The 18,291-nt window shown below is 41.7% G+C and overlaps 3 protein-coding genes across 3 annotated transcripts; all 3 read right to left on the bottom strand.

Moving 5' to 3' along the window:
• Positions 1-5: 5 nt before the first annotated feature.
• LOC120245647 (protocadherin alpha-11-like) lies at positions 6-1,214 on the bottom strand (the record flags this gene model as incomplete). Its single annotated transcript, XM_039252762.1, has 1 exon — positions 6-1,214. A coding segment is annotated over exon 1 (1,209 nt), but the record flags the coding sequence as incomplete, so codon positions are not given.
• Positions 1,215-1,323: 109 nt separating this feature from the next.
• LOC120245646 (protocadherin alpha-10-like) lies at positions 1,324-10,625 on the bottom strand. The gene is made up of 3 exons (XM_039252761.1): positions 9,474-10,625; positions 7,285-8,520; positions 1,324-1,458 (listed from the first exon to the last, which is right to left on the bottom strand). The coding sequence occupies exons 1-3, from the start codon at positions 10,623-10,625 to the stop codon at positions 1,324-1,326; spliced, it is 2,523 nt and encodes an 840-aa protein (XP_039108692.1).
• A 2,682-nt stretch (positions 10,626-13,307) lies between these two features.
• Positions 13,308-17,552, bottom strand: LOC120245644 (protocadherin alpha-9-like; the record flags this gene model as incomplete). Its single annotated transcript, XM_039252760.1, is given in 3 exon segments — positions 13,308-13,325; positions 15,217-17,537; positions 17,540-17,552. Coding segments are annotated over 3 exon segments (2,352 nt in total), but the record flags the coding sequence as incomplete, so codon positions are not given.
• Between the last annotated feature and the right edge of the window lie 739 nt (positions 17,553-18,291).

The following is an 18,291-nucleotide window of genomic DNA, read 5'->3' as shown; positions in this document are numbered from 1 at the left end:
GAATAGTAGTTCTTGAAGGTGGACACGAGCTTGAAGGGAACATGGGGTGTTAGTGAGCAGGCCACCTGCCCGTTGGCGCCAGAGTCACGGTCGGATACACTGATCAGCGCAATGACCGTGCTAGGCTGAGTGTCCTCTCGTACTGGGAGAGACAGCGAAGTCACGGTGACTTCAGGAGCATTATCATTGGCATCTAAGATCTCTACCCAGACTGTACAGTGACCTGCCATTGGGGGATTCCCTTTATCTGTGGCCTGTACTTCAATTTCATAAAACTTGTTTTCTTCATAATCTAATGTTCCATTGACCCTCATTTCTCCGCTATTTTCATCTAGTGTAAATAAGAATTTTCCATTGGGCTTAACTGCCATTAAGGAGTATGTTACCTCTCCATTGATTCCTTCATCTCGATCTGTGGCGTTTAGCTTTATCACAAAAGTTTCTTTAGCTGCGTTTTCCATCAATCTCACCTTGTATTCTGATTGCTCAAATTCCGGATCATTGTCATTAATATCCAAGACTTGGATGAAAAGCTGAACAGTGCCGGTTAGCTCTGGTTTTCCTCCGTCTGCAGCTGTCAGTAGCAAATTAAGTTCTGGAGTTTTCTCTCGGTCCAGATATTTCTTTAATTTAAGCGACAGTCTTTTAGTCTGCTTACTATGTGTTGGTAGTTCTAAAGAAAAATACTCATTTTGACTTAGTCTATAGGTCAATAGAGCATTCTCTCCTATATCTGCATCAGAAGCTCCCTCTAGAGGAAAATGAGAGTCAGGTTGCTTAGATTCAGAAATCAGCAGCTTTTGTTCTCTGAGAGAGAACACCGGCGGATTGTCGTTAATATCCTTTATTTCCACTTCTACATGGAAAACCTGCAGCGGCCTGTTCGCGATCACCTCCAGGTGGATGCTACACTCAGCTCTCTGTCCGCACAGCTCCTCCCGGTCGATCCGAGAATTCACAAACAAAATGCCATTCTGCAGATTTACCTCCAGATGGGCCCCGTGGCCTTTGGACACCACTCGGAAAAGGCGCGGCACCAGTTCAGTCACCTCCAGCCCCAGGTCCTGGGCGATGCGGCCCACGAAGGTGCCGTGTTTGGCCTCCTCCGGGACTGAGTAGTGGACCTGGCCGCTCCCAGCTTCCCAGACTGTGAGCAGCAGAAATGACAGCAGCAGAAGCCGAGTGCGCAATCCCCTTCTTTGAGAGCCAAACATGGCATACAACATTGACTTTCAAAATAAGGTTCTTTACACTCACAATACCAGAAACTCCTGTTTTGGGTTAAAAATCTAGCTGAATTTTTGAGAAGTTTCAAAGAATCTTTTAACAGTAGCGTTCGGCATGATGGAGCCGTTTTTTTTGTACGAGGCGTTCCTGGCCAATCAGACCAACCCATGAAAGAACTATTTCCACCAAGTAAAGAGCGACACCTTGCGCCTGAATAGTGAGTAGTGTGCACTACACCATACGTTATAGAATTTTACTTAAAGAGATAAATATAATTAACTTCACACATTTCATGTTACTTTACCCCCAAAATAATACTTCCAAAGTGCTTATTTAGGGAACATCATATTATAAGTTATATTGAAACTGACGGTATTTTATTCTTAATGGCATTTTATTCTTAATATGAAAATTTTGTTCCTATGCTTGATTTAGAGTTATACAATTGTTCTTTTACTTATCTACATAAATACACACAGAGTTCAATTCTCCAGGTAGCCTTATGAAAAACTAGGGTTAAACATTTCCTAAAGATACTGTTTCTCATATTAAAATGGTATCAAATTTTAATTGTTTTACTTCTAGTCTCTCTTGTTACTTTGGCTGCTAGGAAACTCAAAGACAAATTTGAGGTTTTAATAACAATTCTTTAGTCTTTAAGTTCTGCATGTTGTGTTCTTTTCTATGTGCACTTGCCTTCTATTCATGTCTATTTAATTCCAGTTATTTTTGTTATTAACATTTGTTTTTGTTACAAGCAATCATATATCCTGTGAAAAATAAAATTATGTTTTCAAAGTTAATCTATGTTTAAAACATAGAATTCACAATGGAAAAGTCTATGGATGTAGATGAAGTTTATATTTGACACATATGGTTTATCAGGTAAGTTGCATTGCTAACAGTATAATATGAGATATCAAAATGACCTTTATGTCAATGGTATGGGAGATGTCTTTCAATTATAAAATAAATTTACTATAATTCAATGAAATCAGTAAAACTCACCATGAAAATGTGTGTGCCATATTGGTATTTCCAAGTCACCAACACACATATGATTTATGTAAATCTGTCAAGATAAATTCATGAAAATAGCTGATTTGTTTCTTTTTGAAAGAATTATGAGTTTGAGATCATAAGTTCATCCATAACAAGGAAAATTATTTCTAATTAATTCCTGTAAGTGCCTAATACTTTGCTAAATATATATTGAGAAAATAATCAAACAATTCAACCAAATGGCAAACGACTTTAATGTTTGTGTAAAGTCAATTTCATAAAATACCAAGTAGAAAATGGGAATTGTTGATATAAGTTTTCATTGCATAAAGATGTAATTTGGTTATATGCCCTTTGTCTTCTCTATAGACTGGGAATTTAATGTGTCAAAAGAGAATACAATGGAAGTTTAAAGTAGAAAGTTATTTAGAATAAAGTTCATTGCTTTATGAGTAAAAAATACTCATAGCTTGAGTATTTTATTGAATGATTTTTTAATTTTTTAATGTTTATTTCTGAGAGAGAGAGAGAGACAGTGTGAGTGGAAGAGGAGCTGTGAAAGAGGGAAACACAGAATGTGAAGCAGGCTCCAGGCTCTAAGCTGCCAGCACAGAGCCCAATGTGAGGCTTGAACCCACAAACTGTGAGATCATGACCTGAGCCAAAATTGGATGCTTAACTGACTAGGCAACCCAGGCGCCCCTTGTTGTATGACTTTGATGATTCATCTCTTATTTAAAAATATTTAAATGGCATATTAAAAATTAGTAGTACATCTATTTGTATGTTAATATTTTTCTTTATCTTGAGTACACACACACACACACACACACACACTCACACACAATGGGTAATGTTATCATCCTGCTAGAATTCTTAGTAAATGCAAAATTTCTTCTTAAAAAACTAATAAAGCAGACTCTTAATTTTTTATAACACTGAATTTTCTTATGCATGTGTGAAGCAATCAGTTATAAGGGCCTCTAATCAAAATATGACATTGGACTACATTAACAGTAGATTTAACATGCTATCTGAAAACCATCAGATTTATTTTGGAGAAAAAAAGCAAAAGATCTCCAACCATTTCACTACAGAAATTGGGGATTGAAATGTTACATGCAATATGGAGTCCTGAAAGGCAGATAGAAAGATGAACATTAGAAATATTACCCAAGCTAGATAATATTACATGTCTGAATTAAAACCAGATGCTGATTTATCAATGACTCTCCAGTAATATGGTGGGTTTTTTTTTTATATGAAAGGATATAAGATGAATACCAAGTCACAAAAGTTTGTGACTAGATGGCTCAGTCAGTTAGGCATCCGAGTCTTAATTTCAGCTCAGGTCATGATCTCACGTGTAAAATCAAGTCCCATGTCAGGCTCTGCACTGACAGTGTGGAGCCTACTTGGGACTCTCTCTTTCCCTCTCTCTCTGCCCGCCCACCCTTGTGTGCTCTATCTCTTTTTCTCTCAAAGTAAATAAACATTTTTTAAAATGTTTGACATATTGTATTAACCAATGACCCATCTTTTGCATTTTGGCTGTGATATTTCTGATATCACCATTTCAACTAGCTGATATAAAAGAGATCATGCTATCTTTGAACTCATCTTTGGGGATGGGCTCAAGATCTGGCAATAAGCTAATGTCAAGAAGTTCATATCAATATTGTCCTTAACACTGATTCTGTAAAATTAATTGAAAGGAACTTTTTGCCTGATCTTTACTAAACCAATCTGGTTAGTCTTAAATTTCAACTGTATGTACTGCTAGCCATATATTAGAGTGTATGAATTACTGTTCTACTAGTCTTCATATTTCACTAATGTAACATAACAAGTCTGGTAACATTACTATTAAAAACATAAAACAGAGGGGTGCCTGGGTGGCTCAGTCAGTTAAGCATCTGACTTCAGCTCAGGTAATGATCTCGTATTTTGTGGGTTCGAGCCCCGCATCGGGCTCTGGGCTGACAGCTAGCTCAGAGCCTGGAGCCTGTTTCAGATTCTGTGTCTTCCTCTCTCTCTGACCTTCCCCTGCTCGTGCTGTTTCTCTCTCTCTCAGAAATAAATAAAAAAACATTTAAAAAACCCATTAAACAGAGAAACTAATCTTGAAACATTCTTGGAAACCCAGGAGGCTCTTCAAAATCAATGGATTAGAAGTACTATTCAACATTATATTATCAAAATTATAGGATATATTCATTGATGTTCACTCTTTGCTATCATGGCTCATTAAAGTATACACAGTTATTTGATCATAGATCATTAGTCCAGTGAGCACAAATCTTACAGGCAACAAGACTGAAGCAGACTGAATTCTGAAAAACCTACACACATTCAAAGATTTTCACAGGCAATATACATCTTAAACCTATTACTGAAGTATGACATTTTGGAAACACTTATTGCATCATTTGCTGATGTTCACGATCCTGGAAATAATCGTATTTTCCCTTATATTTGTCCAAAACATTATCCTTATTCACAGCATGAAGAAGAAAGGGTCATTTTCATATTTATCATTTGGCTTTACTCTTCTGCAAGAACATCAGAATTTTATGGATTTCCTCACATGTTAAATAATTCTTATTTTTATCACTTCCAAAAAAAAACAGATACATAGTCTTTACAATGGCAACTCTTCATTATCTACTGATTGAATAATGCAAATACCTATCTCAATGTGGCATGAAGAAACATTAACATGATCATGAGCTCTTCTGAGAAAAAAAAACTTAACATAAAAAACTCAATTCTTATCTCAGTTATGACATTCTACAAAATTAAATATGACAATACTCATGAAGGTTTTTTCTTAAGCAAAGCTGAGAGAAGGATTCACTTGTATACGGTTTGTGCTTGACTTTCCTAGCCAGAACTATGCCTGATCAGAGAAAAGATTTACTGTAGAAAGCTCTACGGTGAATAAAAGAATGGATCTGGAATCAAAAAGATACACATTTGAATATCAACTTTATCATGTGCTAGCTGGATGGCAGTAGACAAGCTAGACAAATATCTTCCCATGTCCTAGTTCATCTTTAAAATTCAGGTAGTCACATGTACTTTATAAGTTGTTACAAAGATTAAATAAAATTATATATTTTAAGTACTTCACACATTGTCTAATAAACTGAAATAACTCAAATAGTAGTGGTTTATTTATAGTTAGTGTCTGTTTGATCTTGTTCTATTTTGTAGCTATGGATGAAGAGAATTTCAGTATGATATACTATGCCATGGTTTTTCCTTTTCTGAAGATGTCTTAATGTTCATCTTCATAGAAATCATCTTTTTTTTTGCTGGGTAGAAAATGGTCACTAATGACTTCTCAGCATCTCTGTAAACTTTACCCTATTCATAACATGGTTCTTCTCCACATAAAAATATACATAACTTATTTCAATACAGCTAAAGGGTACATTAACTTGTACACTGTAGCAAAAAAATAATAATAATAAAATTTCACATCAGAGAGACAGAAAGAGAGAGAAGAAGGGAAGAACAAAATCTGAAGCAGGCTCCACTCTGCCAGAGCAAAGCCAGATGCTGGGCTCAAATTCAGGAACCAATGGATCATGACCTGAGCTGAGATGGAGTCAGAGGCTTTACCAACAGAGCTATCCAGACACTATCTTTGTGATTTCTTTAAACGGTTCACATAAATATAGCTTTGGGACCAAAAAAAAGTTTGTATCAAATGTATCTAAAGTATATAATGTTAAATTGTGAAATATGATCAACACCACTGTCAAGCAGAAGTGCCTTTGTGGATATTCCATGGTTGTTATGTGTAAGCTATTTAAACCAATCTCATTTCAAAGACCAACTGGCTGGGTGAACACATAAATTAGTATTACCCTTCCCCAATATGGGAACACTTTGTTAAACTCAAAGCACAAAGGAGTGTGAATTTTTCAACACTACCCTAAAATATTTCCATACAGCTTCATGATGAGTCCCATGATTGTAAGAAATATAAATATGATCAAATATAAAATAAATCTTCCAAATAAAATAAAGGAAATCAATGAATTAATCTAGAGGACAGCAGCAATAGATTCAATAGGCAATTAGGAAAACTGAAATTAAGAAGTATAGAAAGGAGCACCTGGATGGCTCAGCTGGTTGAGCAGCTGACATTGGTTCAGGTCATGATCGTACCATTTGGTGTTGGGTTCATAAGTTCAAGGCCCACATTGGGCTCACTGCTGTCAACACAAAACCCTCTTGGGATCCTCTGTACCCCTCTGTTTACCCCTGCCCCACTTGTTTTCTTGCAAAAATAAACATTTTTAAAAGGTAAAAAAAATGTAGTTTATCTGAAGCAGCTCAAGACTATTAAGAAAATAATATTGAAATTGTGAGAGACTTAAAGACAAAAAAGTAAAGTTCCCCTCAAAGATAAGGCTGAAACTTCACCCACTTCTCAAAGAAGTATGCCATTGATTATAAAGAAACAAAACTATTTATAAAAGGAAGCCACCTCAACAGTCCATGTCCATTTGTAATAAACTTATAGTTTATAGAAAAGTAAGAAGTTAAATACATTTCAAACTCAAGATAACTAAACTATGAAGTGACACATTATTATGGTCATTTTGATTATGTTTAACATAATTAGTGGAGGACATCAATTAAAGTAAGAAAATGTATAGGAAAAATTAACTTGCTGCAAAGTTGAGAACTAGAATATTTAAGCTTTGCACACATTCTCCATTTTCAATGAGTGATCCTTGCTTTCTTTCCAGGACGATTTAACCTTCTTCATTTTCCGAAAGCATTAGCCATCTGTTTCATTTTTGCATACCACTCTTATTATTTCCAGCAAATAAATAATGTTCCAGGCATGTTCACAAAGACTTTAGTGAAAAGTAATAAAAACAGAGAGACTTCCAGTATGCTTTAAAAATAAACCACCCCAAAGGAAAAAAACAAAAAACAAGCAACTGAAGCAATAAACGTACAGTAATGTTAGTGAACATACTATGAGATTGACATCAAAAGGCATAAAAACTATTCCAGAATTACTGTACTTACATCATTCCTGAAAATATCCCGTTGTTCTCCACTATCTCCAGAACTTGAACCAGGAGGAACACTAGGGCTGAAGGCCATGAGGTCGGTCTTGGGCGCGCCCTCCCCAGAGCACACCCTCTGCCGCCTCTGCTGCGAGTACGACCAGCTCCCCACCGCGCTGGAACACACCAGCGTGGGCTTCCCAGGCGCGCACGCGCCCCCCGTGGGCGGCGCCGAGCACCGCAGCGCCGTGTACAGCAGCAGCGTGAGCACCAACAGGCTGGACACGGCGCAGATGGCGACGATCAGGTACACGTTGACGTCCACCAGCGCCGCCTCCGCGCCCGCCGCGCCCGCCAACGCCCGCGACGACGCCTTGGGCGCCTGGCCGCTCTCCACCAGCGACAGCAGCACGGTGGCCGTGGCCGTCAGCGCCGGCTCGCCGTGGTCCTTGACCAGCACCAGCAGGCGCTGGCGCGGCGAGTCCGCCTCGTCCAGGCTGCGCGTCGTGCTGATCTCGCCCGTGTACAGCGCCACGCGGAACGGGCTGCGCGCGCCCCCCGCCGCCGGCTGCAGCTCGTACGACAGCCACGCGTTGTAGCCAGAGTCCGCGTCCACCGCGCGCACCTTCGCCACCACGTGGCCCGCGCCCACCGACCGCCACACCAGCTCGCTCACCGCGCCCGCGCCGCCGCCCGCCCCAGGCAGCGGCAGCAGCGCGGGCGCGTTGTCGTTCTCGTCCAGCACGAACACCTGCAGCGTCACGTTGCTGCCCAGCGGAGGCACGCCCGCGTCGCGCGCGCTCACTTGGAACTGCAGCAGCTCCAGCTCCTCGTGGTCCAGCGGCTGCAGCGCGTACACCTTGCCGCTCTCCGCGTGCACCGACACGTAGCTCGACAGCGCACGCTCGCCCACCCGCCGCTCCACCAGCGAGTAGGACACCCGCGCGTTCTCCCGCGCGTCCGCGTCCCGCGCGGACACCGTGAAGATGTGGCAGCCGGGCGGGTTGTTCTCCCTCACGAACACCGTGTACTCGGGCTGCGCGAATGCCGGCGCGTTGTCGTTCACGTCGGCCACCTCCACGGACACGCTGGCCGTGGCCCACAGCGAAGGCGAGCCTCCGTCCCGCGCGGTCACTACTAGAGTATAGTCCGACACGCTCTCGCGGTCCAGGGCGCTGTCCACAACCAGCGAATAGTAGTTCTTGAAGGTGGACACGAGCTTGAAGGGAACATGGGGTGTTAGTGAGCAGGCCACCTGCCCGTTGGCTCCAGAATCACGGTCAGTTACACTGATTAGGGCGATGACCGTCCCCAGTAGAGCATCCTCTGGAACTGACAGCGACAGCGAAGTCACTAGCAACTCCGGAGCATTATCGTTAATATCCAAAACTTCTATCAAGATGGTGCAGTGACCAAACATCGGGGGATTTCCTTTGTCAACTGCTTCTATTTGAAGTTTCCATAATTTAGTTTCTTCAAAATCTATTTTTCCGTTTACTTTTATTTCTCCACTGACTGAATCTATGTGAAAAGAGGCTTTTGTATTAGAAGAGACATCAGTTGCAAAGGAGTAAAGAATGTGACTGTTGGAACCTTCATCCAAATCCGAGGCATTAAGTCGAATAACCAGTGTACCGTTTCTCGAATTCTCCAGTAATTTTACACGATGGACTGCTTTGTCAAATACCGGGGCGTTGTCATTTGCATCCAGCACTGTGATGTGTAATTCTGTGGTACCTGTCAGCTCAGGTTTGCCCCCATCAGTTGCTTTGAGCACCAAGAGAAGCTTTGAATCTACTTCCCTGTCTAAGGATTTTTTTAGTACTAGTTCGAGCGGTTTTATCTGTTCCTCGTTGCTGGGTACTTCCAGAGAGAAATATTCGTTAGAGCTCAGTTTGTAAGTCAGCAGAGCGTTGGCCCCGATATCTGCATCAGAGGCGCCCTCTAGTGAAAAATGAGAGTCAAGAGCCCTAGTTTCGGAAATAAACAAATTTTTTTGTGTCGCTGGGAACACTGGAGGGTTGTCGTTAATGTCCTTCACCTCCACTTCCACATGGAAAACCTGCAGCGGCCTGTCCACAATCACCTCTAGGTGGATGCTACACTCTGCGCTCCGCCCGCACAGCTCCTCCCGGTCGATCCGAGAATTCACAAACAAAATGCCATTCTGCAGATTTACCTCCAGAAGGTCCCCGTGGCCTTTNCCACCTGCCCGTTGGCGCCAGAATCATGGTCGGACACTCTGATCAGGGCAATGACGGTGCCCACCTGAGCATCTTCTTGCACCGGGAGAGCCAAAGAAGTGATAACCACCTCAGGTGAATTATCATTTTCATCCAGAATTTCCACTACGACGGTGCAGTGACCAACCATAGGTGGGTTTCCTTTGTCTGTAACATCTACATGAATTTCATAAGTAGTGCTCTCCTCAAAGTCAATAGCATCATTTACTCGTATTTCTCCCGTTTTTTCATTCATTAGAAATTTCCATCTTATGCTCGACGGAACCAAAGCACTAAATGAATATATCATTTCTTTGTTTATTCCTTCATCCGCATCAGACGCATTCAGCCATATTACTAACGTTTGGTTCGCTGAATTTTCATACATTTTAACTTCATAAACGGATCGGTCGCACATAGGCGCATTATCATTGGCATCCAACACCAAGATCAGCAGAGTAACAGATCCGGTATATTCGGGTTTGCCTCCATCAGTTGCCGTTAATAATAACTGAAGCTGAGGATTTTCTTCACGATCCAGCATTTTTCCTAGAACAAGCACTGGAAATTTGCCTTTGTCTTTTTTGTTTATAATATCAAGAATGAAAAATTCATTTGGACTGAGTCTGTAAGTAAGCACTGCATTCTCTCCAACATCTGCATCAGATGCGCCTTCTAGTGGAAATCGAGAGTCAAGCAGTCGAGATTCGGGTATTGACAGCTTTTGTACTGAGACGGAGAAGACAGGCGGGTTGTCGTTAATGTCCTTCACCTCCACTTCCACATGGAAAACCTGCAGCGGCCTGTCCACGATTACCTCCAGGTGGATGCTACACTCCGCGCTCCGCCCGCACAGCTCCTCCCGGTCGATCCGAGAATTCACAAACAAAATGCCATTCTGCAGATTTACCTCCAGAAGGTCCCCTTGGCCTTTGGACGCCACTCGGAAAAGGCGTGGCACCAGCTCCGCCAGCTCCAGCCCCAGGTCCTGGGCGATTCGGCCCACGAAGGTGCCGTGTTTGGCTTCCTCTGGGACAGAGTAGTGGACCTGACCGCTCCCCGCCTTCCAGGCTGCGACGAACAGAATCATGAGAAGCAGGCGCCAGGCTCTTGGTCCGCTGGGTCTGTAGACCAACATCATACCTTTCTGCCGATTTACAATTTGATGAATCAGCGGTCTAAAACAACTGCTCTCAATTTTCCTATTCGGTTTCTTACGTGCACTTTTTTAGAAATGGCTGAGCTTTGCGAATGTACTTCCTTTCTAGTCCTCCAGAAACAGGATTATGCCTTTGGTCCCAAAAAAATTTTGTGGAAGGCAGCGACATCCGGTGGCTAAATGTGTAAGTACAATTCCATGAGTTTTAACTTGTCTTTCATTCACAGCTTTTGATTCTATTTCTACATATTTGTATGTCTCTGGATCTTCAAAACTTCTCATGAGGTCTCTTTTGTACATAATAATAATCATTGTCGACTTTTAGTTCAGGCTTTTCTTAAATGCAGAATCTCGGGGAGTAATTTCTTCCCCAACCATGATTATCATTAGCTACATTTGAAAATATTCTTAATATTTGTATAATACTGAATGTATTAGTATTTTGCTGGATAACAGATTTATATCTCTTCAAATTTGACACTTAATTCACTTCTCTTTCTCATTATTTTTGCGATTGAATAAACCTTACCAGACACTAATCTCAAGTATCACTTCTCTGTGAGGAGCTTAAAACTCTTAAATTTCAGTCATCACTAGAAAGTTAATAGAACACTGGCTCAACATTGGAAATGACTCCATTGTGATTCTTATTCTTAAACTTACTGGTTGTGTGACTCTCTCTGTCTCTGTTTCCAGTTTCATAACATTCACATAATAATAATATGGTAGTTGTGTGAATTATGATACATTAAATGTCTAGGATATTACCTTAAGAAGAATGTGTGGTTCATAAATGGCAATATTTGCAGCCCTCAATTTAGCCACGTTTATTTTCATAATGGTCAAGACCAAAATCAGCTTTTAGGTAAAAATTATTACCTGTAAAATATTATCATTCTGCAATGTCTTTACTATTGCTACTGCACAGGCTGAGTGGTGGTTCCCATTTTAGAAAAGCATAAAAGTACTTTTTTGAGAAATCAGTTATACAGAGATAAGTTTAATTTTTTGTTATGCATCTTACAAGGGCAAAAAGAACTTTAATTATAATTCTAAAAAGAAGTGCTTTCATCTTTGTTACATTTAAGCTTTTCAACTACCCCAAATATACAATTTGGGAATTATCTAATAGTTTTATCAGTGTCAATAAAGCTTTTATTACCACCAGAAGTAAAATATTTTCCCGTGAAGATTTCAGAATCAAATATTTAGTAACTGAAATTCTCTATTATTATATCTGCACTACTGAAAAAAGAGAAAAAAATTCTTTTTTCCCAAAAAGGAAAAATTTAACAATAGGATCTTTGGTCTTATCCAAAGGTTATTTTCTTTACTTTAATGATGTTGTAAATTACAACAGAGAACAATAATTTTGAACCCTTTCAGTTGGTATTAAGAACTGAAAACAGACTAACATTTATGAACAAAAAAATTGACAGGAATGAGAGTCATTTAATTCATGGATTCATGTGTGCCACTAAATTGTTTTTATACTTCTCTACTTCTTCAGATTGACCTTAGTTGAAAGTCCATTCAAATTCTGATTTTAAGGGTTATTTTTCTTGTAAAGCACAAATTAAAGTGTAACAACTTATGTATCCATCTACAATACCAATCAATGCTTAGTTTGAGCTACTCTCTGGAATCTAAAAATAAGTTTATCAGTGAATAATCATCGCAACACAAGGCAATGATATAAACTAAATTCTATTCCTGTTAATATGCATTTTATAGCAAGTAATGGCATAAATGTGCCAATTAAATCTTCAATACTGAATACAAAGTAGGGGGTAGTTAAATTATATACTCTCAAATGACAGGAACTTGCTTTGCTAAGTGTCTCATAAGCCTACTGAATCTAAAACTTCAGCTGAATAAGAAACACCTGGAGTGCTTATTAAAATGCAAGTTTGCAATCCTACTTGTTTCAGAAATCTTGGAGTGGAGTCTGGGAACCAGAATGTTCAATAAGGACTCCAGGTGTTGCTAATGCAGTTAGCATTGTTATGTCTAGGATAGGATGGGCTGACCATAGACCCCAAGTTATCTGGAATATATTCTGTTTTTGTATGTAGTCTCCTATACTTATTTATAGTGTCTCCTCATTCTCAAAAGTGTCTAAGATTAACTCAGAACTTAGATAATTAACCCTATATAAAAATTACACTTTAGGGGCTGTCATAGGCAAGTTTCATTATTGACTTAATGACTGCTGCTTGACCTGAGGGGTGTTACCCAGAGAAACACAGAGGGCTAGTTACTAGGCAGAACCCTACAGTGTCTTCCATACTTTCACTTCTCCATTTTGAACTTCCCAGCTGTTTCAAGTCCTAAGTGTGCTCCCTGGATCCCAGTGTGCTCATGCTTTGTCATGACCCAAAAGATAAATTCATTGCTAGATGTTCACTGATCTTCTGAAAATTTGCAAATGATGATAGCCCATATTAAAGAGAAAATAAATATTAATATAAAGGATGAAATTATCAATTATATTAATACAGCTATCAATAATAAAGAATAAAATTTATAATTATAGAAGACATAGTAAGTAGTTAATAAATAATACTAGCTCTAAGAGACTAAGGGAGTAGGGAGAGTAGATTTCTAGCAATCCTCAATCCATATAATCCATATAACATAAATCAAACATCTGATCCCAATTCAAATGGCATATGGAACCTGAAAAGGTGCAAGGACAAAGGTATTTGGAGGTATAAGTCTAGATTTAAGGTGAGTTATGCTGACAGACATAGACAAAATTGATTACAGGAGCTCAGAGTTTACTCAAGTTGGGAAAGAAACACCATGAAAACAAAATAGATTACTTTGTAACATATAACAAACGTCCTCTATAAAGAAAAAAATTGCTGAAATAATTATTTAAATTAATTTTACTTGCACTTTCATGGTTATATTGTGGCTCTATTCTTAGAGGTACTCTGATTTTGCTCTGCTGAGGTTTTTTTTTTTTTTTAGTTGTTTATTTTGAGAGATAAGAGCATGCATGAGCAGGGGAGGGGCAGAGAGAGAGAGGGAGAGAGAACCCCGAGCAGGCTCCACGCTGTTAGTGCAGAGCATGGGGCAGGGCTCAAACCCACAACCATGAGATCATTACCTGAGCCAAACCAAGAGCCAGACGCTTAACCAAGCCAGCCACCCAGGTGCCCCACTCTGCTGGGTTTTTAATTAAGGGATAACTTGTAAAATATCTAACACAATAAAAAACACTGGAATAGAAAAATAAGTCACATAACAAGAACTCAACATAAGTAAAAAGGAAGTTTCTAAAATATAAATTAGAAAACAAAAGCTTGAACTAAAGACCCAGTGTGAAGAACCACCACTCTGAAAGTCACATACCACAATTCAGGAAATATAAGTTTAACCTGTAATGAGTTTAAAGGTATACAATATCACTTCAGATTTCTGTCTTTCAGAATATTAAGAGTAAAAGTAAATCATCATCTCCACTGATGGGGTAACTTTTTAAGTTACGGACTATGAATTTCAAGAAAATTCAAAGTTTAAAATGTAGCTATATGTCTAATGTCCAAACATTATGTGCTAACAAAAATTTTAGTAAAAAGGAGAAAGTCTTTTGAAGGAAGAAAGTACATGTCAAGAAGTATTTTCCCCAATATCAGATAAAATAGGAATTTCAAGAGATCTTCTAAATGTAGAAAAGATAATCAATACATTACCAAAATGGAACATGTTTTACACAAGTTGGAATGAGATTTACATTTCTAACCTTTGATGTCAGATTCCTAAAGTAAAGTAACTCTTTTCTAGGGTACACTGAAATTTACTCATTGAAATAGCACTACTCAGTAGTGCTGACCAACCATGTCTCTAGTCTCCATCCGGAAGAAAGCAGAAAACTACAAAGTTAACAAGGTTGTACTTACTACATATTTATGTTTTTCTATTCTTATAAAAAATAGAATTATACTAAAATATCATGCATACCTTAGAAATGAATAAATGATAGGGTGATGTTGAAGTATACTTTTTAAAAATATTTTTTGTTTATTATTGAGACAGAGAGAAACAGAACATAAATGGGGGAGGGGCAGAGAGAGAGGGAGACACAGAATGTGAAGCAGGCGCCAGGCTCTGAGCTGTCAGCAGAGAGCTGGATGCAGGGCTTGAACCCACAAACAGTGAGATCATGACCTGAGCCAAAGTCGGAGACTAACCGACTGAGCCACCCAGGTGCCCCTGTTGAAGTATACTAAATGTGTACCGATTAAATTGTTTTTCAACTGATGGTTTTCAGGCAGAGAAGTAGCCTACCTATTGAAATTCATATGACCTCATAACGGGTTTTAAATAAAACTGATTCAGCACCCAATAAATATCTACTCAATATATGGTTTTTAATGAACCTCAATTAGAAATTGAAACTCAAAAGTCAGGTATAAACCTCAAGTACTCACTTCTGAAAAACAAGAATATACTGACAGATCTCTAATATATCTGAGTAAAACTATTTAAGTACCGTCGGAGGTAGTAAGATTATTTTTCAGGCTATAAATATATAAATGAATAAAATATTTGAGCAACTGACCTTTACAGAAGACTCCAAAGAAGCTTGTGGATCTTCCGTTGCATTCAGAGATCCAGGACACGGGGGAAGGCTGGGGCTAAAGGCCATGAGGTCGGTCTTGGGCGCGCCCTCCCCAGAGCACACCCTCTGCCGCCTCTGCTGCGAGTACGACCAGCTCCCCACCGCGCTGGAACACACCAGCGTGGGCTTCCCAGGCGCGCACGCGCCCCCCGTGGGCGGCGCCGAGCACCGCAGCGCCGTGTACAGCAGCAGCGTGAGCACCAACAGGCTGGACACGGCGCAGATGGCGACGATCAGGTACACGTTGACGTCCACCAGCGCCGCCTCCGCGCCCGCCGCGCCCGCCAACGCCCGCGACGACGCCTTGGGCGCCTGGCCGCTCTCCACCAGCGACAGCAGCACGGTGGCCGTGGCCGTCAGCGCCGGCTCGCCGTGGTCCTTGACCAGCACCAGCAGGCGCTGGCGCGGCGAGTCCGCCTCGTCCAGGCTGCGCGTCGTGCTGATCTCGCCCGTGTACAGCGCCACGCGGAACGGGCTGCGCGCGCCCCCCGCCGCCGGCTGCAGCTCGTACGACAGCCACGCGTTGTAGCCAGAGTCCGCGTCCACCGCGCGCACCTTCGCCACCACGTGGCCCGCGCCCACCGACCGCCACACCAGCTCGCTCACCGCGCCCGCGCCGCCGCCCGCCCCAGGCAGCGGCAGCAGCGCGGGCGCGTTGTCGTTCTCGTCCAGCACGAACACCTGCAGCGTCACGTTGCTGCCCAGCGGAGGCACGCCCGCGTCGCGCGCGCTCACTTGGAACTGCAGCAGCTCCAGCTCCTCGTGGTCCAGCGGCTGCAGCGCGTACACCTTGCCGCTCTCCGCGTGCACCGACACGTAGCTCGACAGCGCACGCTCGCCCACCCGCCGCTCCACCAGCGAGTAGGACACCCGCGCGTTCTCCCGCGCGTCCGCGTCCCGCGCGGACACCGTGAAGATGTGGCAGCCGGGCGGGTTGTTCTCCCTCACGAACACCGTGTACTCGGGCTGCGCGAATGCCGGCGCGTTGTCGTTCACGTCGGCCACCTCCACGGACACGCTGGCCGTGGCCCACAGCGAAGGCGAGCCTCCGTCCCGCGCGGTCACTACTAGAGTATAGTCCGACACGCTCTCGCGGTCCAGGGCGCTGTCCAGCACCAGCGAATAGTAATTCTTGAAGGTGGACACCAGCTTGAAGGGAACGTGGGGCGACAGTGTGCAGGTCACCTGGCCATTAGCTCCAGAATCTCGGTCAGACACACTAATCAAGGTGATCACTGTGCCCCGCTGAGCATTCTCTGAGATAGGGAGAGACAGGGAAGTAACAGTCAACTCTGGAGCATTATCATTAGCGTCCAAAACTTGCACCAGAATCGTACAGTGACCAGCTAGTGGTAGATAGCCTTTATCGATCGCTTCTACTCGAAGTTTGTAGGTTTTATATTCTTCAAAATCGATATGTCCTATTGCTATAATTTCTCCACTTATGGCGTCCATGTAGAACTTAGATTTTATATCTGGGGAAACGTCACTAGAGAATGAGTAAATAATATCTCCATTCATGCCTTCATCCAAATCTGAGGCATTAAGTTTAATTACCAATGTTCCATTGGGAACATTTTCTGGTAATTTCACCGCATAGAGTGTTCTGTCGAAAACTGGGGCATTGTCATTGGCGTCCAGCACTTTGACGAGTAACTGAATGGTGCCAGTCAGCTCAGGTTTGCCTCTATCCGTGGCTGTGAGCAATAAATGAAGTTCCGGAGATTCTTCCCTGTCTAAAGGTTTCTGTAATACAAGTCCAAGAGGTTTTCCCTGTTCATCACTGGTTGGCACGTCCAGAGAGAAAAACTCGTTGGGGCTCAGTCTGTAAGTCAACAGAGCGTTCTCATCGATATCTGCATCGGAAGCGTCCTCTAGTGGAAACCGAGAGTCAAGCATCCTGGATTCGGCAATAAACAGATTCTTCTGTGTCTCGGGGAATATGGGCGGATTGTCGTTAATGTCCTTCACCTCCACTTCCACATGGAAAACCTGCAGCGGCCTGTCCACAATCACCTCCAGGTGGATGCTACACTCCTCGCTCCTCCCACACAGCTCCTCCCGGTCGATCCGAGAATTCACAAACAAAATGCCATTCTGCATATTTACCTCCAGAAGGTCCCTGTGGCCTTTGGAAGCCACTCGGAAAAGGCGTGGCACCAGCTCCGGCAGCTCCAGCCCCAGGTCCTGGGCGATTCGGCCCACGAAGGTGCCGTGTTTGGCTTCCTCTGGGACCGAGTAGTGGACCTGGCCGCTCCCGCTTTCCCAGGCTGTGAGGATTATAAAAAATAGCAGTAGATGCCAGTGCCCCCAGTCGCCTCGATTCGAGTACACCATTTCAAATTATTTGGGTTTTTTAAAATTATTCAAATTGGCATAACTTGCCTCAGAATTTGAAGGAATCTTCTTATCTCGTTACTATCCTGATGTGCTCGCCATTGTTCAACATCGGCATAGAGAAACACAGTGGAGAATCTTTCCAATATGAAAATGGGGACTTCGTTTTGTCTTGAATGAGAGGATTTCACGGTAAAGAGCGACATCATGTGGCCAAGCAGTAAGTAGGAACTACAAATATCTACTTTATTAATAAATGTGAAGTTTTATTTTAATCTCTGGTTTTCTCCCTTTGGTTTCATTAAAGCATAGGACAACTCTGCTCATGTTTGCTGAAAGCAATGAGACTTAACTTCTGAATATTTAGTGTGACCATAACTGTGGTCTCCTTATGCCTTGAAAACACATTTTCCCAGTTTTAAAATAAAAATAAAATGAATCATGTTAGGAGCACTAGAGTTTAAAATCTTTTGTTCAGAGTTCAGACAACTTCATTTTCTTAGATTTCTGTTAAGAAAATTCTTGGTATCTCTAGGAACCCAAATTCTCAATTACTTACTAATGGAAGAAAAACTTAGAAGAGTTGTTTGTTTGTTTGTAGGAAGCAAGAGATATAAACAACTAATTCATATACTGTTCTTGAGAAAACACAATAATAGAAGGTTTGAGGTCTTTGAA

Source organism: Hyaena hyaena, unplaced genomic scaffold (genome assembly GCF_003009895.1).
Source record: "Hyaena hyaena isolate Hyena2069 unplaced genomic scaffold, ASM300989v1 scaffold_426, whole genome shotgun sequence".
NCBI lineage: Eukaryota > Metazoa > Chordata > Mammalia > Carnivora > Hyaenidae > Hyaena > Hyaena hyaena.
The sequence above is the reverse complement of the archived record's forward strand: the minus strand, read 5'-3'. Positions and strand labels throughout refer to the sequence as shown.